Raw genomic sequence first — 27,944 nt, 5'->3', positions numbered from 1 at the left:
CCTAGCGAGAAGCACCCACAGGTGTGGAGGGGCAGGCCACCCCTTCAGTACCTGACTTACAGAATTTCTGTCTAGGTGGAAATGCAACAGCATGATTCTCAGACTCATGTCTTACAATAGTAACACCAAATCCACATTCTCAATGAATGAAAGAAAAATATAGAATGATTAGCTTGACAAAAACAAAAAGCTAAAAATATTTGCCCAATCTGGGTTCACCTGTGTATCCATCAAAGCTTCCATTCACAGTTCTTCAACACCACCTTCTCTGCTCCTGTCTATTCTATTCCCACTAAAACCTCTGCCTATTCTGTACTCCAAACCCTTCTTTATGTTCCATCACCCACATAGCCCTGTGTTCTGTATTTTGCTATATTCAGAATCTAGATAACTTTCAAGAGGCAGGTCAGTCTTTTCTAAAAAGCTTACTCTGATCTTCCTATATAACTTAAATTTTTATTAACTTCTAAAGTAGTCAGTCATCTGTATCACTCATTTAAACAGTTAAAATTGCAAAGCCTTGCCCTTAATTTCATTTCATCAATTGCAAGCAGCACTTTATTTCACATTTTAACATCTCTGAATTCAGATGCACCTTACAATCAATGTCATAGGTTAATTGGTGGCAATTTTTCTTTCTTAGTGGTACGTCTTTAAATCTATGGCAAATACTTTTTGTACATATGGTGAGTTTTTAATCTTTTTTTACAGTTTACTTTTCTTCTTACTTTTCCCCAAATTTTTATATGAAAATTTTCAAACATAGAAAAAGTTGAAAGAGTACAATTACTCATATTACCACTTAGATTCAATAGTGTTAACGTTTTGCTACAGTGATACTGAATTTTAACATGGATTGTGCAGCTGTGATTTTTCTTCCTGTGACTTCCTTTCTTTGGCTAGCTAAGCATTAGTTCTTAACCAGAGATGAACACAAAATCATATGAAGAACTTTTTACAAAATGCTCTCCATGGGACCCAAGCTCCACCAAAGATCTGCTGAATCTGAACCTTCTTAGGTGGTAAGAAGCAGTATGGCCCATGTGGTTAGGGTCCTGGGCTCTCTAGCCCAGGAGAAAATCCTGGCTCAACCTTTCACTTGGTCTGTGACCTCAGGCAAGTGATCTAAACTATTTGTATCTTACTTCCCCACCCATAAAGGAATTATAACAGTGCCCACCCAAATGGATGTTGAGAGAATTAAATTACTTACAACAGGACTTGCAGGATACACAGGAAGTGCTTTAAATTGTTTACCACCACTATTACTATTACAACTACTACTATTATGATTTTTAAGAATCACTACATTACTGTAAAAAGAAAGAGTATCTTTATATATTTAACATGTTATAGAATATTAAGTGAAAAATGGTGAATAAAACTGTGCATACACTGTTACCTGAGGCAGGAAACAAAGGGAAAAACTGGGTGATGCTGGAGGTTATTTTGAGCCATAGGACAGGGAAGCTGAAGAGTTTTTAAAGTGTGGTGTGTGGTGTACGTGTGTGTGTTTGTGTGTTATGATATGGTATTAGTTTCATCACTTTGCTTCTTTTACAGCAAGGAATGAGATGAGATCATTTGCTAAAAGAGGGAAAAACAACTTGGAGTGGAGGTTTGAAGGAAGCAAGAAAGGTATTAGAAGACATGGAATCAAACCTAAGTGTCCATCAAGGAATATCAACGGATAAAGAAAATGTCATCTGTTTATACAATGGAATACTATTCAGCCATAAGAAGGAATTAAATATTGTTATTTGCAGCTACATGGATAAGCCTGGAGGACATTATGTTAAGTGAAATAAGCGAGGCACAGAAAGACAAACACTGCATGATCTCACTCATATATGGGAGCTAAAGGAGTTGATCTCATAGAAGTAGAGAACAGAATAGTGACCAGACACTGGGAGATGAAGAGGGGAAGAGAGGATAGGGAAAGGTTGGTAAATGGGTGCAAAGATATAGTTAGATAGGAGGAATAAGTTTCAGTGTTACATTGCACAGCAGGATGTCTATAGTTAACAATAATATAGTGTATCTTTCAAAATAGCTAAAAGAAAAGATTTTGAATGTTCTCACCACAAAGAAACAAATGTTTGATGTGATGAATATACTAACTACCCAAATTTGATCATGACACACTGTATATATGTATCAAAACATCACACCATACTCCATAAATATGTACAATTATGTGTCAACTAAAAGTAAAACTTTTAAAAATGTTTAAAACACTGTGCATAGTAGGAAATGAATAAATATATATTCCTACAGGTTCATGTTGTAAAAAATGATGGAAGAATAAACCTTTAAATTTTAATAAAGATTACCTATGAGGAAGGAAGGAAGGGAATGGAATGGAAAGGGAAAGAAGCTGGACTTTTCTGAATATACCTTGTTTTCTGTATTGATTTTGGAACCAAGTAAATCTTTTGTAACTATTTTATATAATCATAAAGCAAAACTGAACATAAAAGGATTCCTTAATAATAGTAAATATTCTTTCTGCTGCATTTGCTAATGACCATGCTGAAAAGTCCTGATTCTCAATGGCACCGAAATGATTACCTTAATTCATTCAACTCGCTATACACAAGCAACAGTCTCAAGAAGAATACTAACAATACTACTGTCAGATGTAAGATTAATAAATTAAAAACATTTAAGCCCAAAATTTGATTTGGAAATATTAATTTGAACACGAGATATTTTTTCTGTAAAAAATTTATACATAATAGTTCCTAGCTCTGTCAATGAAAAGGCCTCGAAACAATTCTCTAACCTCTAAATCATGGGCTTAAAACATTATTTTCCACTAAAAAGAACCAGGGTCCCTTGGAGAAATCACCAATTCTAGGTCAGAGGCAGGAAATATACAAATGGAGCCTGGGACATGTTGTAACACCAGAAAGCAAGGAAGCTACCAAAGACTCAGGAGCCAACTTGAAGGAGATTCCACTGGCCAAAGATGGGACAGTGTCATGTATAATACGGAAAATAAGACAATGGATTAAAACATAGAAATGTATACACCCATAAGTCCATAAATGATTCACAAAAAAGATATAACTTATTGGTCACCTTTGGATGATGCTACAAAATCAATTCATTATTTTGAAAACTAGTAAATAAATGGAAAAGCTCAATCACTGAGCCTGTCTTTTCTGTATGATATGTAACTCATGGTAGCCAAATAATAGATGAGAAGCAATTTCTCTTTATAGAATTATTCCAGTGGGGCTAGGTGCGGTGGCTCACGCCTGTTATCCCAGCACTTTGGGAGGCCAAGGCAGGCGGATCACAAGGTCAGGAGATCGAGACCATCCTGGCTAACACAGTGAAACCCCATCTCTACTAAAAATACAAAAATTTAGCTTGGCGTGGTGACACACACCTGTAGTCCCAGCTACTCGGGAGGCTGAGGCAGGAGAATTGCTTGAACCTGGGAGGCGGAGGCTGCAGTGAGCCAAGATTGCACCACTGCACTGCAGCCTGGGTGACAGAGCAAGACTCCATCTCTAAAAAAAAAAAAAAAGTTAAACATACAGTTCCTTTTATACCACCATATGGTATAATTCCAATCCTATGTATCTACTCAAAAGAAAGAAAAACATGTATCACCACAAAAATGTGTACATCAACATTCACAGCACCACCATCCATAATAACCAAAAAGTAGAAACAAGCAAAATGTCCATCAACTGATGAATGGACCATCAAAATGTGTTCTATCCTAACAATGGAATTTTATTCCTCCATAAAAAGGAATGAAGTACTGATACATGGTACAATGTGGATGAACCTTGAAAACACGCCAAGTGAAAGAAACCAGACATAAAAGGCCGCATTTTGTCTGACTCCATTTAAATAAAATCTCCAGAACAGGCAAAACCATAGAGACAAAATAGATCAGTGGTTGCCAGAGAGTGAGGGGAAGAGGGAAGAGAGAGTGACTGCTAGGGAGTAGAGGCTTCTTTTCAGTGTGATGAACATGTTCTAGAATTAGGTAGTGGTGATGGTTGCACAACTCTGTGAATACACTAAAAACTACTGAATTGTATACTTTAAAAGGGTGAATTTTATGGTATGTGAATTTTATCTCAATAAAGCTACTTTTAAAAAATAGATAACCAAGATGTTTTAGGAGAGCAAATCTGACAAATATCTAAACTGAATGAGAAGACTGGACTCAGGTTGTTCAATCTGAAAGTAGCACATTAGAGTCCAGGCCTGTGACTAACGTGGGCCTGGCTTCAGATAAGTCAGTGACAGGTGACAGTCGTGAAAGTGGCAGGGCCAGGAGGTTGTGGCATTTAAAAGACATTTTCATATGGGACAAAAGGAACTGTGCAGAAACTTGCAGGTAAGCACCAACTTAGGGAGAGTGGCCTGGTGTATGGGGGACAGTGGGAGTGTCAGTTTTGTGTCTGAGGTGTTCATGTTCCTGTCCTCCAACAGTGCCAAGGGCCAGAACCTTTTCCTAAGATATTCCTGAAAGCCCTGTCAGAGGGCCTCACCTCTGACTAACAGGGTGGAACTTCATGTCCCCAGAGCCTGGGTCAAAATTCCACTTACCTGGAAAGTTCCAAAATGGGATTTTTCCTTCTGCCGGGCATTCTTCTACCTCCAACTTGAGGATGAGGTTTGGTTTGGTAACCTGCTGCCCTGTTGATGAGAAATGACAGTGATACCTCCTTGGCTTTCAGAGCCTCTGAGACAGAAGAAGTTACATATTAGGGGCAGCACAAGGAATCTATTGCTTGACATAATGGTAAAGTCAAACGATTTAACCTGCATTTTGAGCTTACAAACACTTTTTCAGGAGAGAAAAGGGGAAAACTGAGAAAGGAAATGCCTTCCATTGGATGCAATAATCATAAATAGTAAAATTACCTAAGGAAACCATTCTTACCCACAAAGACCAAGTTGCTGTAGGTCTCCAGCATCACGTCTCTGTACAGGGTCCTCTGTGGCGGCTTCAGGTACTGCCACTCCTCCTGGGTGAAATCCACAGCCACATCTTCAAATGTCACTAGCCCCTGTAATGGTACATTCCTTTTATTTTAAAATGCTGACCACTAGGTGATGAGGATAAAATGCAGGGGAACTTCTGATTGGGTTCCTGGTTCATCATGACGACTCAATACTGGATGTCTATTTCATATCAAGTTAGTGATCTACTTTGTGGGAGAATCACAAATCATGGTAAAAAAAAAAAAAAAGTAAGTAAGAGAATATTTGAGACAATGCCATATCAGCACAAGGATAGACAAACAGTCCAGTGGAACTAAAAGGGGAATCCAAACCTGATTTATGACAAAGTTGGCACAGTAAAGCAGTAGGGAGAAGATGACCTTTTCAATAGATGTGAATGGGTTATTAGATATCTATATGGAGAAAACAAAATTTAACCCCTCTAGCCACACATAAAAATCAGCTACAGGTAAATTGTAAATCTACTGTGAAAGTGTCTATAAAATAATATGGGAAAATGTTTTCATAAACTTTGGAGTAGGGAAATAATTCTATAACAAAACATGAAAAGCACTCCTCATAAAGGAAAAGACAAGTGTTACAAGATCAAAAGTACTACAATGAAAAGGCAAGCCACAGATAGGGAAATTACTGGCAATCTTCATGAGGGAGAAAGGTATCGTATCTAGAATATATAAAATAGTCCCTTCAAATCAATAAGAAACACATACAAAAGAATGGATAAGAGAAGTGAATAGGTACTTCACTAAAAAGCAAAACCAAATGATCTATGAACATAAGATAATGTACTCAACCCCATTAGCAATCAGGTAAGTGAAAAATTAAGCCACATTGAGACAGCACTATACACACACAAGAAAGGTTATAATTAAACAGACTAAAATCACATAATATTGTGTTGAAATGAGAACTCTTACACACTATTAGCAGGAATATAAACTGGTATAATCGCTTTGGTAACAGTTTGGCATTATTTACAAAGGTTAATGGTTTGCATACACCATGACCCAGCAATTCTACTCCTAGGTACACATCTTAGAGAAAATCAGGCACATGTGCTCTAGAAAACAAATATAGGGATATTCATAGCAGCACTATTTCTAATACTAGATCACAGATAAAATCCAAATGTCCATCAACAGTAGAATGGGCAAATTGTGGCACAATCATTCAATGGAATGCTGTGTAGTAATGAAAATGAATGAACTGCATGCTGTGAAGCGGGTTCACTGTGCACTCGAAAAAGAAGAAACTCTTTTTAACCTTGGATTGGACAAGTATTTCTTAGATGTGACACCAAAATTCAAAAGACACTTGTTAAGAGATTAAAAGAACACAGAATGGAAGAAAATATCTGCAAATCAAGTATCTGGCAAATTACTTGTATTGAGAATATATATATAAAAAACTTTCAGAATTAAAACAAGTGGGCAAAAGAGATACTTCACCATGGAAGATAAACAGATGGCAAATAAGCACATAAAAAGATGCTCAACATCATTAGGCATGAGGGAACTGTAAATTAAAACCACAATGAGATACTACTACACATCTATTAGAATGGGGAAAAAACTGACAATACTGTGTTGGTGAGGATGTAGAGCAACTGCACCTCTCCTGTCATAGGCAGGAATGCAAAATGGCACACAGCTACTTTGGAAAATGATTTTCCAGTTGTTTATGAAGTTAAGCATATACTACCATACAACCCTGTAATCCCACTCCTATGTTTATTTACCTCAGTGAAATGCAAACTTAGGTAAACCCAAAAGCCTGTACATGAACATTTATATAGCAGCTACATTTTTAATGATCAAAACCTAGAAACATATCAAAGGCTTTCCAACCAGTGAATGGATAAACAACCTGGAATCCTCCATACAATATAATACCACTTGGCAATAAAAATGAGAGAACTAATGATTTATGCAACAACATGGATGAGCCTCAAATGTATTATGCTAAGTGAAAGCAGCCAGACTCAAAAGGCTGCATACTGCATGATTACATTTATATATTACATTTATGGTAAATAAAAACTACAAAGACTGAAAATACATCTATATTTTCCTTGTCAACAATACTACTTCCCTGGTCAGCAATACCGTGCATACTGTCACATCTCAATGTGCTGGGAGGGTGACATGAAGGTGAACAACAGAAGCTTCATGGCTGGGACCCTCTGAGACCTCACCCTATGCCTCTCTCCCTTTGTTCTACTTGTATCCTTTTGCTATAATAAAACTGTAATCATAAGTATTTACTTTCCTGAGTTCTATGAGTCATTCTACCAAATTATTAAACCTGAGTGTATACTGAGAACCCTTAAGTTGAATCAAGGTGTGGAAGTGGAAGTGGCACCATTCACCATCACCCCTAGTGACCCACTAGCAAGAGTTTTGCTTCCTGTTCCTGCAACATTATGTTCTACCGGCCTAGAGATCTTAGTTCCAGAGGGAGGAATGCTGCCACCAGGAGACACAACGATGATTCCATCGTTGTGGAAGTTAAGTTAAACTGGAAGTTAAGATTGCCACCTGGCCACTTTGGGCTCCTCCTACCTTTAAGTCAACAGGCTACAAAGGGTGTTGGCTGGGGTGACTGACCCACACTATCAAGATGAAATCAGTCTAATACTCCACAATGGAGGTAAAGAAGAGTATGTGTGGAATACAGGAGATCCCTTAGGGCATCTCTTAGTATTACCATGCCCTGTGATTAAGGTCAATGGGAAACTACACCAACCCATTCCAGGCAGGACTACAATGGCCCGGACTCTTCAGGAAAGAAGGTTTGGGTCACTCTACTGGGTAAAACACCACAACCCACTGAGGGGTTTGCTGAAGGCAAGGGGAATACAGAATGGATAGAAGAAGGCAGTTATCAATATCAGCTATGACCACATGAGCGGCTGCAGAAAGGAGGACTGTAATTGTCATGAGGATTTCCTCCTTTTGTTAAAAATATGTCTGTGCATGTTTACACCTGTATTAAGAAAAATCTTCATTTTATTTCCTTTTTTCTTTATCATGTGACATAAGATTTATTGACTTCCTATCAGCACTTAATTGTTGTTAACTTTATGTAACAGCATTTAGGCTAAGAATTAGTGTGCTTCCAGTTGTGACAGGGATAGCTGTATCGTGTTAGGAGTAATTATGACCTTATTATTGTCTTTACTTGAAGATTTATGTGTGATTTCAGGAGATGTGTACAGTTTTAAGTTGGCAAGGGGCAGACTTATAATGGTTAATATTGAATGTCAACTCGATCGGATTGAAGGATGCAAAGTATTGTTCCTGGGTGTGTCTGTGAGGGTGTTGCCAGAGGAGATTAACATTTGAGTCAATGGAATGGGAAAGGCAGACCCACCCTTGGTCTGGGTGGGCACCATCTATTCAGCTATCAGGGCAGCTAGAATAAAGCAGGCAGAAGAAGGTGGGAGGAGCTGGCTTGCTGAGTCTTCCGCCCTTCATCTTTCTCCCATGCTAGATGCTTCCTGCCCTCAAACATCAGACTCCAAGTTCTTCAGCTTTTGGACTCTTAGACTTAAACCAGAGTTTGCCAGGGCCTTTGGCCACAGACTGAAGACTGCACTGTCGGCTTCCCTATTTTTGAGGTTTTGGGACTCAGACTGGCTCCTTGCTCCTCAGCTTGTAGAAAACCTACTGTGGGACTTCATCTTGTGATTGTGTGAGTCAATACTCCTTAATAAAACCTCCCTCATATATTCATCTATCCTATTAGTTCTGTCCCTCTAGAGAACCTTGACTAATACAGAATATAATGTATATGTATATTATGTATATGCAACATAATATACATAATGATTATAAAATAAAACAATATGTCAGTTTAGACCAAACATACCAGCCAAATCAATCAATGTGATTAGGCCTTAAGAAGGCTTATTAAAAAAAGATCTCCAGATTGACTCACAAGCAAGATCCAGCTGTATGTTGTATACACGAAATACAACTAAAACAAAGTGATTCAAGAAGGCTAAAAGTAAAGGGATAGGCAATGGGCAACCAGACAAATAAATGGAAACAATAAGAAAGCAGAGGTTGAGATCCTGACATTATCCTTAGTCTAAAGATAAAAAGCATACAAATAAATTGTGTATTATATTCAGCAGGTTGGTTTTCCACAGTGATGTGGGTGCAGCAATTCTGACTCTATGTATACTGTAGACTGAACAAATGAGTGAATTATTGATGCTAGGAATCAGTGCTCTCACTGTTAAAGAAGGGAGATGCAAATATGCAATGAGGGATGACTAAGATTCCCAGGATGCTATATGAACTCAAAGTATGTATGTATGTATGTGTGTGTGGTGTATGTGTGTGCACATACAGATGTAGACATATAGATGTAGATATATATGTCCATACACACATCTCTGTTCACTGAAAGGGCCTAGAAGTAACGATGCCCCAGCAGTAATGAGCACAGCTAGCACCCAGATTTTGGTTTCTAAATATAATTATCCATTAACAGGAACCAGAGCTCCTTGGAGAAATGGCTGATTCCAGGGCTAGGGCAAGTAAAGTTAAAGATGAAGGCTGGAACATCTTGTGCCAGAAAATAAGAAAATGCTCAGAGCTCAGAAATGGACCAAACCTACCAAAGCCTTAAAATTCCACTTTTAGGACTGATATAGTTTGGCTATCTCTCCCTCCAAATCTTATGTTAAAATGTGATCCCGGTTGGATGTGGTGACTCATGCCTGTAATCTCAGCACTTTGGGAGGCCAAGGTGGGTGGATGATTTGAGGTCAGGAGTTTGAGACCAGCCTAGCCAACATAGTGAAACCCCATCTCTACTAAAAATACAAAAATTAGCTGGCAGTGGTGGTGCATACCTGTAATCCCAGCTACTCAGGAGGCTGAGGCATGAGAACTGCTTGAACTCAGGAAGTGGAGGTTGCAGTGAGAGCTGAGATCACGCCACTGCACTCCAGCCTGGGCAACAGAGTGAGAGACTGTCTAAAAAAAAAAAAAAAAAAAAAAAAAATGTGATCCCCAGTGTTAAAGGGAGGGCACGGTGGGAGGTGCTTGGGTAATGGGGATGGATCCCTCATGAATGTCTTGATGCCATTCCTTTGGTGATGAGTGACTTTTCACTCTATTTGTTCAGACGAGATCCGGTTGTTAAAGAATCTGGTGCCTCCCTCCCCAACTCGTACTCCCACTCTTGCCATGTGACATACCTGTTCCCTCTTTGCCTTCTGCCATGAGTAGAAGCTTCCTGAGGCCTCACCAGATGCAGATGCTGGTATCATGCTTCTTGTACAGCTTGCAGGACTGTGAGCCAAATAAATCTCTTTTCTTTATAATTTTTTTTTTCTAAAGAAAATGTTCAGAAAATTATAGGGATGTGTCAAAAGGACACAAACGCCAGCTTAAAGGACTCTCAAAGGCCAACTCAGGGACAACTGAGCATGGAAATAATGACAGTAATATTCACTGAATAAAATAAAAACCCATAAAAATAAAAATTTTCTATTCCTGATTGTAAATAAAGGAGATAAAGAAGGTTTGCCTCATAGTAAAATGACAATAAATACAGAAGAAATAATAAGAGTTAGAAAATTGTCATTTGGTACCCATCACAATAACTGATTCAGGCAAGATTCACCAATGGATATTAATACTAATAGGTGAAAAGTTTGATGAAAAATGGGACAATTATGTAGCCTCAAAGTATCATCCACAAATTAGTTATTAATTACAAAGGAAAAATAGTAATGTTACAGCAGAGAAACGTGGCTAGTGATAGAAACAAGTGATCAAAGTTAATATCACCAAAAACGAGACAAATTGGGCTGGGTGTGGTGGCCTCACACCTGTAATCCCAGCACTTTGGGAGACCGAGATGGGCAGATCACTTGAGGCCAGGAGTTCAAGACCAGCCTGGCCAACATAGTGAAACCCCACCTGTACTAAAATTACAAAAATTAGCCAGGCGCAGTGGCGCACACTTGTAATCCCAGTTACTTGAGAGGCTAAGGCGCAAGAATCTCTTGAACCCGGGAGGCGGAGGTGGCAGTGAGCTAAGATGGCGCCACTGCACTGAAGCCTAGGCAACAGAGTAAGACTCTGTCTCAAAAAAAAAAAAGAAGACAAATTGACATCATTTGCCTCTGATGTGATACAACAAGGACACATCACTTACACTGTTTTCCTGCCAGAAATGCACGAACTCAATCAAACCATGAGGAAACATCAGACAAATCCAAAGTGAGGGACATTCTACAATATGGATGGCCTATGTGCTTTAAAAATGTCACAGACATAAAAAACAAAGAAATGCTGAGGAAGTCTTCCAGATTGAAATATAAAGAATATATACTGCATAATAGTGTTATATCAATGTTAACTTTCTGAGTGTGTTCAGTGTAATTTAATGATATAGGAGAATGTCCTTGCTCTTAGGAAATTGAGGAGTCCAGCTCCTGGCTAAAACTCTATGTGTGAAAAAGGCCTGACCAATGACAATTACAAAGACTTCAGCTGTCAGGCTTTGTAGGAGAAATCTGCCCCCACATCAGACTTGGAATATACAGCCAAGACATTATAGTCTCTAAAGAGACTTACAGTCCAGGACTCAGGCCCCTCTGGCCAGCCCCACTCTTACAAATATCTGTATTCCTAGGTCAGGCACCTTCATTGAAGAATGATGATCATTAATTCAAATTTCTAGGTTTGTTCATGCCACTCCTGCTGATTATTGAGCCAGAGTAGCGTTCATCAGGAGGTCAGGTCAATTAGTCCACAGCAAAATCCGAATCATAGCTGACAAATTCTCAGGCATTAAAAAAAACAGCTACTGACAAAATAATAAAAATTAATCACCAACGTCTACAAATATATTTTTGTTGATATTTACAATATCAATAAAAATACAAATCAGGTACCCTTCCCTAAATAATCTTCCTCCAAAAATCTGGGTCTGGTTACTCAATAACGGGGTCTCAAAATAAGAGACTGATGGGTTTCTCACTAAAAAATTAATGGATAGGTACTAGGTTGTACAGGGCTCAACATACAGCCCCACTAGGGTCTGCACAGTGATGACTAACATAAAAACTATCTGAAGTGGCTAGCAGGAGTAAGCTGTCATTATGCTATTGCGTCTGACATTAACTATCAAACTGTCACCCCCAAAATAAATGCATACATATGTGTGTATACAGACACACACATATGCATATGTATACAGAAATAAAGTAAAAATACATGTGGGAAAAGGTAAAAAACTGGTGAATCTAGATAAAAGCTATACAATCATTCATTGAACTATTCTCGCAACTTCTCTACAGGAAATGGCTAGCACATGTGGAAATCTGGTCAACCTCATTAATAAATAAATGAAAGTGAGCAATCATCCATCAATTATATGATTGGCAAGGTATAAAAACACTGATAATACATGCTTGTGGGGAAAATATTCAGAAACAAGCATTCTGTTGCACTCTTGATGACAGGAAGATCCTGTTAGGCCTTTTTAGAAGATAATTTGGCAAGTCCTCCTAAAAATTAAAACGATTTCTTTATTTCAGAAATTCCAGTTATTGGAATCTGTCCTACAGAAATGTCTCCACAAGAATACAGACATACACATTCATTCCCTTCCTAACTCTCTTTGTTAAAACAAAAATGGAAGCAACCCAAAATTCTATCAATAAGGGAACAAAAGAAAAATGACGGTTTATGCTTGAATTATAATTGTTATGGGTTGAATTATGTCCTCCCAAAATCTGTATGTTGAAATCCTAACCCCCAATGTGACTATATGTAGAGGGAGAGCCTTTAAGGAGGTAATTAAGGTTAAATAAGGCCATAAGAGTAGGTTTCTCATCCAAGAGGACTGGTGTCCTTATAAGAAGAGAAAAAGACACCAGAGCTCCCTCTCTCTCTCCCTGCACCCAAAGAAGAAAGGCCATGTGAGGCCACAGCGAGAAGACAGCCCTCAGCAAGTCAGGAAGAGCAGCCTCACCAGAAGCCAACCCTACTGGTGCCTTGATCCTGGACTTCCAGCCTCCACAGCTGTGAGAACACAGATTTCTATTGTTTAAACCACCCAATCTCTGGTATTTCGTAATTGCAGCCTGAAATGACTAATACAATAATCTTGTGCAACTGTTAAGAAGGAAAAGGTGACCACACTTTGGTTACTCATTTGATGAGTATTTGTTAAATTACCACACTGAGTGAAAACCACAAGGTGGCAAACTGTATACTTACAAGCCTTCCTTGTTTCAAAGAAATGGATATTAGATAGAAATGGTAGACTTCTAGTCCTGACATGATGACAGAGACTCCTCTTTCCCTGCTCTTCCCCATGAAGTACAACTATAAACTCTGAAAGTAATGCAAGAGACAACCATAAGAGGATTCTGAAAGGAGGAAAGAGGAAAGCACACAGGTTAGAGACCCAAGGACTTAAACAGTGGCAGGACATCTTATGATTCCCTCACCCCAACAACGGAAGGCAACCCAGGCCTGTGTCTCTAAACCCCCAACCTAGCAACAGAACGCAGCCTAGGTAGTCTCTGTCTTCTCCCAAATCAGCAGGAGTCCTTCCAACAACACCAGACAAGCCTGTGACACCAGCAAAGGAGATTAATCTGGAGCCTTGCTGACAATAAGCAGCCATCGGAAGTGCTCTTTTTCTCCACTGAGCCTGAGACTTCCTTCCCCTATCTAGACACTCTCTCTCCACTTCAAGGCACCTGGCAGTCAGGTAGGATGGCAGGGGGATCCCCACACAACAAGCACCCAGCCAGGAAATGCTCTTCATCCCTGCTGGCCAAAGAATTGGCTCTCTCACCCACAGAACAGACACCATGCAGATGCAGCAGGGGAAAATCTGGACACAACAGGCACCCAACCAAGGAAGCACTGTTTGTCCCCTGTGTAGTGAATTCCTGGAATTTTATGTTGCTTTAGCATCCACTTTGAATATAAGTTGGACTTTCTTGTACAAGAAGCAGGACTCAGTCACCCTTGACACAGTCTCCAGTTCTCCACCTCCTCCCTGTTCCTCAATGTGGTTGACTCAGATATCAGCCTTATACAACCATCTACTGGTGACCATCTCCCTAGGGGACAGCTAGACACAACCTACTTGACTTGCCCCTCTGATCCCCACACCCTGCGTGGACTGCACAAATATGCCACAGTGACCACCTCCCAGTCACAGCGTGACTCCATGGAACTTGCGCCTGCTTGCTCTAAACCCATCAGTTAAAACTCTCCATGAAAAGACTTCACCCCACAGCTCCATCCCCCCATGCTTCTCTCTGTCCCCACTCACTGGCTGAGCATGTATGTCGTGGACAGCTCTCTGCATCCCATTGTCCCTGCGAGGTGTGCTGCCCTCTTCCATCTGGACCTGTAAGGAATGTGCTGCCTCTGTGACTTCCCGTGTTCTGTTGAGTTGCCTCCTCTGCATCTCCCTTGCCCCACACACCCAAACCTAACTTCTCTCCTAGTCAGGGCTCTCCTAGAGAGTGGCTATCTTGGTAGGAACAAGCTGTACCCAGGTCAGACAAGAGCCACAAGGGCGTCTGCCAGAATAAACAGGTTTCCTGGGAGAGGAACACCTGGTCATGGGTCAGACACAGGCACTAAGCCGCTCACCAGAATAAAGAAGAATTCTCTGAAAGGCACATGTGTAAACACCCACAACCACATTCCCTGAAGGCCCACCAGGATGGGGTTAAAATTTAAAGCCAAGCATATTATTAGAAAGTTAGAACTTTCAGGCCAACCTCCAGACCTCTAGGGAGGGGACAGGGGCTACAGACTGAGTTAATCACCAGTGCCCAATGATTTAATCAATCATGCCCATGTTATGGAAATGCCATAGAAACCCCTCAATGGCAGGGTTAGGGAGCTTCTGGTTTAGCGAACATACTGTGTTGGGAGGGCGGCACACCCAGAGAGGGCATGGAAGGAAACTCTGTACTCTTCCATCCCTTGCTCTATAGAACTCTTCCATTTGATTGTTCCTGAGTTGTATCCATCATAATAAACTAATAACCATAAGTGCTTTCCTGAGTTCTGTGAGTTGTTCTAACAAATAACTGAACCTGAAGGGTACATGAGAATCTCTGAATTTGTAGTCAACCAGGCAGAAACGCAGGTAGCCTGGGCACCCCACTCATGGCTGGCATCTGAAGTGGAGGTAGTCTTGCGGGAATAAGCCCTTAACTTGGACGTTCTGCACTAATTCTGGTACTTACGTAGGAATTTGAGGAGGACACAATTCAGCCCAGTAACAATTTACAAAGATTTATAGCAGCCAACACAAAAATGCTCCCATGATTACAAGTTCTTCTGACACAAAATCTCAGCAAAGAAACAGAAGTTATGAAACAGAGAACAAAATGGAGATTATAGAATCAAAAAATACAACAAGCAAATAAAAACTCACTGAATGAGATCAATAGTTTAGTGGTGATGACAAAGGACAGAATCAGTGAACCTGAGAAAAGATCAATAGAATTTACTCAATCTGAAAAACAAGTGAAAAAAAAAATGAAAAGAATCTCACGGACACATGGGACTATAACAGAAGATCAAAATTCATATCATTGCCATTCCAGAAGGAGATGAGGAGAAACAGAAGGCGGTTACAAGAGTATTTGAAGAAATAATACCTGAAAACTTCCCAAATTTGGCAAAAGACATAAACCTGCAGATTCAAGAAGCTGACCAAATCCATAATTCATGCCAAGACATGACAAAATTAAGCTTCTGAAAACTACAGAAACAGAAAAAATTTTGAAAGCAACCAGAGAAAAACAATGCATTACTTATAGGTAAAAAATCAAAACAAAAAATAACAACAACAACAAAAAACATTTGAATGACAGCAGATTTCTCATCAGAAACCATGGAGGCTAGAAAAAAGTGGCATAATATTTTTCAAGTGCTAACAAAAAGGGACTGTCTACCACCAATTCTATATCTGTCAAAGTTATCCTTCAGGAATGAAGGGGAAATTAAGACATTCTCAGGTGAAGGAAAACTAAAAGAATTTGTCTCTGGAGACCTACTCTTAAGAAAATGCCTAAAGGAAGTTCTTCTAACACAAGGGACGTGATAAAAGAATGAATCTCAAAGCATCAAGAAAGAACCAGGAACAACAGAGCAGAAAAATGACCAATTCTATATAAATACATAGGGAGGAGAAAGGGAATCAGAGGAAGGGGTGGAAAGAGAAAGAATGAGAGACAAACTTCCCTAGGGACTTTTAGCAAACTGTGAAGATGAGTCCCCTCCTCTCCAGAGGGTGATTTAACCAATCATACTTTTTTATGTGTGTAAGATGGAGTCTTGCTCTGTTGCCCAGGCTGGAATGCAGTGGTGCTATCTCTGCGCATTGCAAACTCCGCCTCCTGGGTTCAAACGATTCTCCTGCCTCAGCCTTCTGAGTAGCTGGGATTACAGGCACCCGCCATCACACCTAGCTAATTTTTGTATTCTTAGTAGAGACAGGGTTTCGCCATGTTGGCCAGGCTGGTCTTGAACTCCTGACCTCAGGTGATCCACCTGCCTCGGCCTCCCAAAGTGCTGGGATTACAGGTGTGAGCCACCGTGCCTGGCTAATTGTGCCTTTTTATATTCACATCTTTTTTAGATTCCTGAGTAGTTTTTGTGCAACCGTTCCATCTGCAATGAGAGAGTTCCATTTCTTTTATAAGACCAGCCGAGGAGGCTGGGCACAGTGGCTCACGCCTGTAATCCCAGCACTTTGGGAGGCTGAGGCGGGCGGATCATAAGGTCAAGAGATTGAGACCATCCTGGCCAACATGGTGAAACCCCTTCTCTACTAAAAGCACAAAAAAATTAGCTGGGTGTGGTGGCGTGCGCCTGTAGTCCCAGCTACTCGGGAGGCTGAGGAAGGAGAACTGCCTGAACCCGGAAGGTGGAGGTTGCAGTGAGCCAAGAGCATGCCACTGCACTCCAGCCTGGCAACAGAGCAAGACTCCATCTCCTCAGCAAAACAAATAAATAAAAATACGACCCGGCGAGGGGAAAAAAAATCTCACAATGAAACAACAATAAAAAGATATGTGAGTGCACAGCCAACCTTCCCATTGCTTGCAGAATCTGCCTGGCAGTTCAGCAGTATAGCAACTATGGTTTGTCAAAGGCCCACAGTGATGGTGGTAAAACACAGCTGAGATGGCAGACAGGTTTAGTGCAGTGCCTTCTGGCTGGTGCGAGGCAACTGGAGCACACAAGTACACACCTGAGATCTTGGTCCCGTGGGCAGTGCAGTATTGCACAAGCAAGATGGAGGAAGCACATTCTACCCTGTCTTTCCCAACAAATACAAGTATAGAACTTGGAAAAAGGCCAGGCGTGGTGGCTCACGCCTGTATTCCCAGCACTTTGGATGGCCGAGGTGGGCAGATCACCTGAGGTCAGGAGTTGGAGACCAGCCTGCCCAACATGGTGAAACCCTGTCTCTACTGAAAATACAAAAATTAGCCAGGTGTGGTGGTAGGCGCCTGTAATCCCAGCTAATTGGGAGGCTGAGGTAGGAGAATCACTTGAACCTGGGAGGCTGAGGTTGCAGTGAGCTGAGACTGTGCCACTGTACTCCAGCCTGGGTGACAGAGCAAGACTCCGTCTCAAAACAAAACAAAACAGAACAAAAACTTGGACAGAACACATGAACTAGCAGTTTCATGACTCTGAAAAGTTAAAAAAAAAAAAAAAGGAGCAAGTAGATTATGGGAAAACATCAGAATTTAAAGTACCACTAAATGGACTGTGAGTTTGCCACTTATTCTCTGGTATCTCCTGGCCCAGGATCAAGGCATTATCAAACCAAGAAGGGAGCACTGAGACGCAGAGAGAGAGAGAACTCAAGAAGCAGCCCTCTGGATCTGGCTTGAAGAGTGGTAAAAAGAACCAGGCACAGTTGGGGGAAGTGTGTAGCAGAGCGCAGTAAGTGGAGTCTCAGTTTTCTGTCAGGAGGACGGACAAGGAGGGCCACAGGGAACCAAAAAGTACACAGGAAATCATGGAGAGGAGGAGTTCATCCCATACAATCATTTATCCACTCCTGGGCTCACCCTCAAGCTGTGCATGGATGGATCTAATCCTAAACAGAAAAGCGAACACTTTGAGAACTGAACTAAGGGACAAACCACTGCCTGCCTATGTCCCAGAATGGCCACAGGGTCACACACAGACAGGACAGGTCTGAGTGGCACTGCATAGGTTTGAAAACTGAACTGACATTGAAACCACAAACCACAGAAGGCTGATTAGAACTTGCAGCCTGAACTCAACCAGGCTGACTGCCTATCACAAACAAAAACATCAACTTTCTCCTCAGGATTTAAACATAACCCCAACTTATAACAGCATCTTCAAAATGTCCAGGACACGATCCAAAATTACATGGTACACAAAGAACCAATCAAATCTCAACTTCCATGACAGAAAACAATCAACAGACACCATCACTGAGATTACACAGATGTTGGAATTACTTGAGAAAGTATTTAAAATAGCTATTATAAAAACACCCCAAGAAGTAAAGGCAAACACTCCAGGAACCAACAAAAAAAATAGAAAGTTTCACCAAAGAAACAGAAGATATAAAGAAGAACCAGTCAGGTGCGGTGGTTCACGCCTGCAATCCCAGCACTTTGGGAGGCTGAGGTGGGAGGGTCATGAGGTCAGGAGTTTAAGACCAGCCTGGGCAATATGGTGAAACTCCATCTCTACTAAAAATACAAAAATTAGCCAGGCACGGTGGCAGGCGCCTGTAGTCCCAGCTACTTGGGAGGCTGAGGCAGAAGAATCGCTTGGACCCAGGAGACAGAGGTTGCAGTGAGCCGAGATCGCACCACTGCACTCCAGCCTGGGCAACAGAGCGAGACTCTGTCTCAAAAATAAAATTAAAAAAAGAACCAAATGAAAATTTTGAAACTGAAAAAGATAATAACTGAAATAAACTCTCAATTGATGGACTCAACACAGTAGAGATAACAGAGAAAAGAGCAAGTAAGCTTCAAGGTAAACCAATAAAGATTACCTAATCCCAAAAATAGAAAAAACACTGCAGAAAAAACAGATTCTGAGACCTGTGGGACAATACCAAAAGGTCCAAAATTCACGCCATCAGAGTTCCAAAAGGAGAGGAGAAAGAGGATAGTACAGAAAAATATCTGGAAGAAATAATTCCTGAACACTTTCCCAAATTTGGCAAAAGACAAAAATCTGTATGTTCAAGAGGCTCAGCAAGTTCAAAACAGGATAACCCCAAAGAAATTCACACTCAGACACATCATCACCAAACTGCTGAAAGCTAAGGACAAGTGAAAAACAACATATTATTTACAGGAGAACAACTATTTAAATGACTGTGGATTTCTCATGAGAAACCAGGGCATGCAGAAGAAGTGGAACAGCATTGTGAAAGTTCCAAAAGAAAACAACAGTCCACTGAAAAATCTACAGGCAGTAAAAATCTCCTTCAGAAATGAAGGTGAAATGAAGACATTCTCAAGGAAGGAAAACCAAGACTATGTTGCCAGCAGACTTGCTCTGAAACAACTGCCAAAGGCAGTTCTTCATAACAGGCAATTGATATCAGAAGGAAACTTAGGTTGTGAACAATGAAGGAAGAACATCAAAGTGGTAAAAATCTGGGTAAATAGAATAGATTATCCTTGAGTTCTTTAAAATACATTTGACAGTTGGAAGAGAAATACCATTTTATGGTAGAATTTTCAGTATATATGAAAGTAATATTAATACATAAGACAACAAAAACATAAAGGGGAGAGGGAAAAGGGGCTTATAAGATGGTAAGGTTCACACACTCCACTTAAAGAGGTAAAATATTGAATCTAAGCATGTTGTGTAAACTTAAATATATACAGTAATTTGCAGGGCAACCACCAAAAAAAAAAAATATGTAACTCTGTAAACAGATAAAGTAAAAAACACAACAGACAAATAAAAATGCAATCTAAGAAAATGTTCAAATAACCCAAAAGAAGGCAGAAAATGAGAAACAGAGGAACAAAAAAGGGAGAAAAACCAGAAAACAAATAATAAAGTGGTAAATACCTAAATCCAAGAGTATCAATAATTACATTAAATGTCAACGGACTGAATGTACCAATTAAAAGGAAGAAATTTTCAAAATGGATTAAAAAAATATTACCCAACTGTTATGGACTGAATTGTACTCCCACCCACAAATTCATACATTGAAGCCCCAACCTGCAATGTGACTGTATTTAGAGACTGGGCCTTTATAAAGGCAATTAAAGTTAAATGAGGTCATAAGGGTGGGGCCCTAACCCAGCAGAACTGGTATACATATAAGAGAAATGGACATCAGAGCTTGCTGTGTGTGTGTGAGCAGAGGAAAGGCCATATGAGCACACACCAACAAGGTGGCCAGCTGCGAGCCAGAAAGAGTGCCTGAGGCTAAAACCAAATCAGTCAGTACCTTAATCTGGGACTTCCCAGCTTCTGGAACTGTGAGAAAATTGACTTCTGTTGTTTAACCCACCCAATCTGTGGTACTTTGTTATGGCAGCCCGAGCAGACTAATATACCCAGCTACGTGCTGTCTAAAAGAATATCCTGGCGGGGCGCGGTGGCTCACGTCTATAATCCCAGCACTTTAGGAGGTCGAGGTAGGTGGATCACCTGAGCTCAGGAGTTCGAGACCAGCCTGGGAGACATGGCAAAACCTCACCTCTACAAAAAATTAGCCAATTGTGGTGGTGTGTGCCTGTGGTCCCAGCTACTTGGGAGGTTGAGGTGGGAGGATCACTTAAGCCTGGGAGGTCAAGGCTGCAGTGAGCCAAGATCATGCCACTGCATTCCAGCCTGGGTGAGAGGGAGACCCTGCTAAAACACACACACGCACACAACATACTTCAAATATAATAATACAGGTAGGATAAAAGAAAGAATGGAAAAAAGTATACCATTGAAATACTACCAAAGGAAAACTGAAGTGACCATATTTAATAACAGCCAAAGTAGACTTCAGAGCCAAAACTCATCCAGGATAATGAATGACATAAGGATAAAAAAACTCACCGGCCAGGCACAGTGGCTCACACCTGTAATCTCAGCACTTTGGGAGGCTGAGGCGGGTGGATCACCTGAGGTCAGGAGTTCAAGACCAGCCTGGCCAACATGGCAAAACCCCGTCTCTACTAAAATACAAAAATTAACTGGGCGTGGTAGCGGGCACATGTAATCCCAGCTACTTAGGAGGCTGAGGCAGGAGAATCGCTTGAAACCAGCAGAGGGAAGTTGCTGTGAGTCAAGATCACACCACTGTACTCCAGCCTGGGTGACAGAGCAAGACTCCATCTCAAAAAAAAAAAAAATTAATTAATTCACCAAAAAGGCATAACACTCCTAAAACTGTATGCATCTAACAACAGAGCTTCAAAATATATGAAGGGAAACTGATACAACTGACAGGAGAAACAGGCAAATCTGCAATAATAACTGTATACTCAATACTTTTTTCTCAGTAACTGACAGAACCAGTAGACAGAAAATCAGGAAGAATATAGAACTAAACACCATCAACCAACTGTATGCAATTGAGATATACAAAACACTCCTGTAAAACAACAGAATATACATTCTTTTCTTTTCTTTTCTTTTCTTTTTTTTTTTTTTGAGACGGAGTCTTGCTCTGTCACCCAGGCTGGAGTGCAGTGGCGTGATCTTGGCTCACTGTAACCTCTGCCTCCCGCGTTCAAGGGATTCTCCTGCCTCAGGCTCCCAAGTAGCTGCGACTACAGGCACGTGCCACCACGCCTGGCTAATTTTGTATATACATTCTTTTCAAGTGCACATGGAACATTCACCAAGAAAGACCATGAGTCAGAAAACTAAATTTAACAAGTGTAAAAGACCTGAAATCATACAACGTATAATATGTTCTCAGACCATAATGAATTTTTTATAGTAATAGATAACAGGAAAATCTCTAGGTACTTGAAAATTAAACATCATTCTTCTAAATAATATATTGGTCAAAGAGGAAGTCTCAAAGAAAATTAGAAAATACTTCAAACTAAACAAAAATGAAAATACAACATATGAAAATTTGTGGGATGCAGCTAAAGAAGTGCTTAGAGGAGGCCGGGTGTGGTGGCTCACACCTGTGATCCCAGCACTTTGGGAAGCCGAGGCAGGTGGATCACCTGAGATCAGGAGTTCAGGACCAGCCTGCCCAACATGGCGAAACCCTGTCTCCACTAAAAATACAAAAAAATTAGCTGGGCATGGTGGTGGGCGCCTGTAATCCCAACTACTCAGGAAGCTGAGGCAGGAGAATCTCTTGAACCCCGGAGGCAGAGGTTGCAGTGAGCCGAGATCGCATCACTACACTCCTGCCTAAGCGACAGAGCAAGACTCCATCTCAAAAAAAAAAAAAAGTCACCATATGATCCAGTAATGTCACTCCTGGGTATATATCCAAAGGACCTGAAATTAGTATGTCAAGGAGATATCTACAATCCCATGTTTATTGCAGCATTATTTGCAACAGCCAAGTTATGGAATCAACCTCAGTTTCCATCAGTGGATGAACAGATAAAAAAATGTGGCATATATAAACAATGGAATATCATTCAGCCTTTAAAAAGAAGGAAATTCAGGCCGGGAGCAGTGGCTCATGCCTGTAGTCCCAGCACGTAGGGAGGCCAAGGCAGGCAGATCACCTGAGGTCAGGAGTTCAAGACCAGTCTGGCCAACATAGTGAAACCCCATCTCTACTAAAAATAGAAAAATTAACTGGGCGTGGTGGCAGGTGCCTGTAATCCCAGCTACTCAGGAGGCTGGGGCAGGAGAATCACTTGAACCTGGGAGGTGGAAGTTGCAGCGAGCCAAGCAGCCTGGGTGACAAAGCAAGACTCTATCTCAAAAAAAGAAAAAAAGAAAAAAGAAGGAAATTCTGCCGTTTGCAACAATGGATGAACCTGGGGGACATTATCCTAAGTAAAATAAGCCAGGCACAGAAAGATAAATACTGCATGTGCTCACTCATATGTAGAAGCTTAAAAAGTTTTCATAGAAGTAGAGTTGTTCTCATAGAAGAACAGTAGTTACTAGCGGCAAGGAAGGGTTGGGGAGTGGGTAGCCAAAGGTTGGTTAACAGATACATAAGTAGAGCTGGATAGGAGGAATAAGTTCTAGCATTCTACAGCACTGTAGGGTGACCATAATTAACAACAATTTAGTGTATATTTTCAAATAGCTAGAAGAGAGGCTTTTCAATGTTCTCAATACTAAGAAATAAATGTTTGAGATGGATATGCTAATTATCTTGATTTGATCATTACACATTGTAGACATTTACCAAAACATCCCAGTATACCCCATAAATACGTATAATTATTATGTGTCAATTTAAAATAATAAGGCCGGGCACAGTGGCTCACGCCTGTAATTCCAGCACTTTGGGAGGCCGAGGCAGGCAATCACCTGAGGTCAGTGGTTTGAGACCGGCCTGCCCAACATGGTGAAACCCCGTCTCTACTAAAAATACAAAAATTAGCCAGGTATGGTGGTGCACGCCTGTAGTCCCAGCTACTCAGGAGGAAGGCAGGGGAATTGCTTGAACCTGGGAGCCGGAGGTTGCAGTGAGCCGAGATCGCACCACTGCACTCCAGCCTGGGTGACAGAGCGAGACTCCATCTCAAAAAAAAATTTAAGGCCGGGCGCAGTGGCTCACGCCTGTAATCCCAGCACTTTGGGAGGCTGAGGCGGGTGGATCACGAGGTCAGGAGATCGAGACCATCCTGGCTAACACGGTGAAACCCCATCTCTACTAAAAATACAAAAAGTTAGCCGGGCATGGTGGTGGGCACCTGTAGTCCCAGCTACTCGGGAGGCTGAGGCAGGAGAATGGTGTGAACCCAGGAGGCGGAGCTTGCAGCGAGCCGAGATCGCACCACTGCACTCCAGCCTGGGTGACAGAGCGAGACTCTGTCTCAAAAAAAAAAAAATAAAATTAAATTAAAAATTAAATAATAAAATAATAAAAGCAAAAAAAATTATTAACAATTGGGGTTAGAACAATTGGAAATCCATATGCAAAATGAACCTTGACCTAATCCTCACACCTTACACAAAAATTAATGCAAAAGGGCCAGGCGCAGTGGCTCACACCTGTAATCCCACCACTTTGGGAGGCCAAGGCGGGTGGATCACCTGAGGTCAGGAGTTTGAGACCAGCCTGGCCAACATGGTGAAACCCCGACTCTACTAAGAATATAAAAATTAGCCGGGTGTGGTGGTGCATGCCTGTAGTCCCAGCTACTCGGGAGGCTGAGGCAAGTGATTCTTATCACTTGAACCCAGGAGGTGGAGGTTGCAGTGAGTCGAGATGGCGCCGCTGCACTCTAGCCTGGGCAACAGAGTGAGACTCCATCTCAAAAAAAAAAAAAAAAAAAAAATTAATGCAAAGGGAATCATCTATCTAAATGTAAAATCTAAAACTATAAAATTATAGGAGAAAATCTTCATGATCTAGTGTTAGGCAAAGTTCTTAGACATGACACCAAGGGCATGATCCATAAATAAATGATTCATAAATTGGAAATTTTCCAAATTAAAAATGTTTGCTCTGCAAACAACAATGTTATGAGAAGAAAAGGACAAGCAATACACTTGGAGAAAGCATTTGCAAACCGTGTATCTGACAAAGGACCTGTATAAAGGATATATAAAGAACTCTCAAAAATCAACAGCAAGAAAATCCAGTTGAAAAATGGGCACAAACTTTTGAACAGACATTCAAGAGGATAGACCAAAAGTAAATAAGCATATATAAAGATGCTTAACATCTTTAACTATTAAGGAAATGCAAATTAAAATCATTATGAGATAAACGACTACATAAAAAATACTGACAATACCAAGTACTGACAAAAATCTGAAACAATTGGAACTCATACATTGCTGGGCGAAATGAAAAATGGTTCAACCGCTCTAGAAAATAATTCGGCAAATTCCTAAAAAGTTAAACATACACTTACCATATGACCCAGTAATCCAATATTTACTCCGCAGAAATGAAAACCTATGTTCACACAAAGCCCTGTGCATGATTGTTTAAAGTAGCTCTACTCATAATTGCCAAAAACTGGAAATAACCCAAATGTCTTTCAACAGGGGAATGGATAAATACACTGGAGAACATTTATACCATGGACTACTATTCAGCAATAACAAAGAAACAACTACTGACACACACAACTTTGATGAATCTCCAGGGAATTGTGCTGAGTGGAAACAAACAAACAAACACAAAAAAATCCCAAAAGGTCACATACCATACGATCCATTTCTATTACATTCTTGAAATGACAAAATTCCCAAAACGGAAAACAGATTTGTAGCTGCCAAGAGTTTAGGAATGGGTATGGTGGAGGAAGGGTAGTGGCTGTGGCCGTAAGGGACAACTTGAGGGATCCTTGAGATGATGGGGCTTGACCATATCAGTGTCAACATCCTGACTTTGATATTGTACTATGGTTTTTGCAGGATGTTATCATTGGGGGAATCTAGGAAAAGAGTACACAGGATTTCTCTGTATTATTCTTTCAATTGCATGTAAATCAATCATCTCAGAAAGAAAAGGTTACATAATACATGACACCCCACTTATATGACATTCTTGAAAAGACAAAACTATAGTGACACAGAACAGACCTGCCACTGCCTGAGGTTACAGGTTGGGGAAGATATGACTATTAACAGAGTAGCATGAAGGAGTTTTTTGGGGTGATGAAACTATTATCTGTCCTATAGATTAGTTACACCAATCTAACAGAAAAATCAATTTCACTGTATGTTAATTTAAAAAATAAAAATGTTTAAAGTGAAAGAAAAAATATGGTGGGCTGCAGGTATCTGAAAAATTTTTGTCTCTTGGACAAAAGATAATTCAAAGTCCAACTAAGAAAACTGCTTCAGGAAAATCATTGGAAAGACAAGCAGGTTCCCTAAGAGATTTCATTCCCAAGTTACATTTTGACGTGATGTCTCCAGCTCACTGAGGAAAGCTGTAGGACATATCTGCAGGAAAGCATTTGTCACCAGGCTGTGGTTGAGGGCAACTGCACTATCCACATGAAGACCCAGCAAAGAAATACCTTTAAACACAATTCCAGGCAACCTTGACTTCCCATGAAGGCTGTGTGCTCTCTCCTGATGAGTAAGGTGAGCCAAGGTACTGCTTATGTTTCCTTTGGCTACCAGAAGGCTCAAAGAGAAGCTGACAGCCCAACATCAATATCTGTTACACCCTGAGTCCTGCACACCTCTACATTCTAACTTGGCCTTGATCTGTTGTCTCTTATTTTGTCTAATCCTAATCCTTATTTACAAATACTTTCCTATTTTATGGCAGGGATTTCCACAAATTTCGCTACATCCACAGTAAAATAGAGGAATGAAGAAACAGACAACACACTTACCTGGGGTTTGGCCATTTCCTGCTCTTCTCGGGAAAAAGCAGATATGTGTGACGGCTGAGATGGAACAAGCGGAGAAGAGTAGAGCAGATGAGGAGAACCATCAGACTTTCAGTGCCCAGAATTAGCTGCCTAGCAATCCCCTCACATCAGCTGGCCATCAGACTGCTCTCTGGAAGAGTCTGGGCAACCATGTGATTTTAACAATCTGTGTATTATTCACTCTTCATGCGAACATTGAACACAAAAGGTTTTATATACACATATCTTAAATTGTGTACTGACCTATAAAGTGTATTTCTAGGTATTTTCCTTAAGGAAATAATTTATCATAATGTATCATAATTTCTCTGTACGTACCCATGTCTCAGCATTGATTTTAATAATGCCAAACTTAAACGATCCTCTATGACACATAAGGGATTAATAATAACAAAATATAAAAGATAAAATGCTACAAAGCTGTTAAAAGCGTTATATGGAACTGTACAGTATCTATGCACTTTGTGATATATATATCTCAACTAAACGTTTTTAAAAGGTGTACAAAAAAAATCTTAAGCTGAATTACATTAAACTTTTATATGAAAACAAAGTAGGTTTTAAAACTGCGGGAATCCGCATTTATATGTTAAATGTTTAAAAGGCATATCCCTATACACACCAAAAATGTCTAAAAATGGACATTTAAATGTGTGGGGGAAGAATTAGTTCCTTTTGATTTTCTTTTCCTCTATTTCTGAATTAATCTATACTTCAAATGTTATTTATTAAATGCCAAAAAAACTACACTCTAAAGCTATTGTCCCAATTACATTTTACCCCCATCTCCCTCAGACCCCGCACCTACCCCTCCTCCCAGGTCCCCAACTCTGGGCGAGGCCCGGGGTCAGGTGAGACCTCGCAGGTGCCTCTCCTTCCTTCTGCTCACCTCACCTGGGCCGCCTTGCCCAGGAGCCGGAAAGAGGCCTTCGGGTGCGGGGGTGCAGGTTCACTTCGGCCCGAGCATTCACACCAGGTCCCCACCTCGGGGCTTGGGCAAGGGGATAGGGCAGAGGGAGGAGCGGGGCGCGTCTAAAGAGGGGCCTGAGGGATGGGCATGAACCCTTAGGGGCAGGTCACTGTGCTGGAAAATGTGTAAAAGTCAAAGTTTAATAAGCCCCATTCAATCCTGCTTAGCCCCCATAACTTTGTTCACCAGCGAGCCCCTAGAACCTCGTCCACTGACCTCTCGGTCCCCCATCACTCAACCCCCAACTCCCACTTCACTCATCCCGCAGAACTCCCCATCACTCTGCCCACGACCCCTAGCACTTGCCCCCTCAACCTCACTCTCTCTCGATAACAGATTTTCTGATCGCTGCTCAGGAGACCGTTACAAAGCCCGGCCCCAACAAGCACTTCCGCTTCGGGACCGACTCTTTGGCACCGCAGCCTAAAG

At 40.9% G+C, this 27,944-nt stretch overlaps 1 protein-coding gene across 4 annotated transcripts in view; it reads right to left on the bottom strand.

Annotated features, from left to right (window-relative positions):
* ZNF182 (zinc finger protein 182) overlaps window positions 1–27,944 on the bottom strand; it is a 31,853-nt gene extending 3,909 nt beyond the window's left edge. Inside the window, exons 1-5 of one of the 4 annotated variants that reach the window (XM_023201983.1) lie at window positions 27,831–27,944; window positions 27,435–27,629; window positions 26,507–26,560; window positions 4,916–5,042; window positions 4,579–4,668 (exon numbers count right to left, since the gene is read on the bottom strand). In XM_023201983.1, coding sequence (XP_023057751.1) covers window positions 4,579–4,668; window positions 4,916–5,042; window positions 26,507–26,521 — 232 coding nt within the window. In that variant the 5' untranslated portion in view covers window positions 26,522–26,560; window positions 27,435–27,629; window positions 27,831–27,944. Of the gene's footprint in view, window positions 1–4,578; window positions 4,669–4,915; window positions 5,043–9,862; window positions 9,906–10,210; window positions 10,300–26,506; window positions 26,561–27,434; window positions 27,630–27,830 lie in introns of those variants that run through there. The other 3 variants (XM_023201984.1, XM_023201982.1, XM_023201985.1) reach the window with 3 other exon arrangements.

This window comes from Piliocolobus tephrosceles, chromosome 12 (assembly GCF_002776525.5).
Source record: "Piliocolobus tephrosceles isolate RC106 chromosome 12, ASM277652v3, whole genome shotgun sequence".
Lineage (NCBI taxonomy): Eukaryota > Metazoa > Chordata > Mammalia > Primates > Cercopithecidae > Piliocolobus > Piliocolobus tephrosceles.
This window is presented reverse-complemented; position numbering and strand designations above follow the sequence as displayed.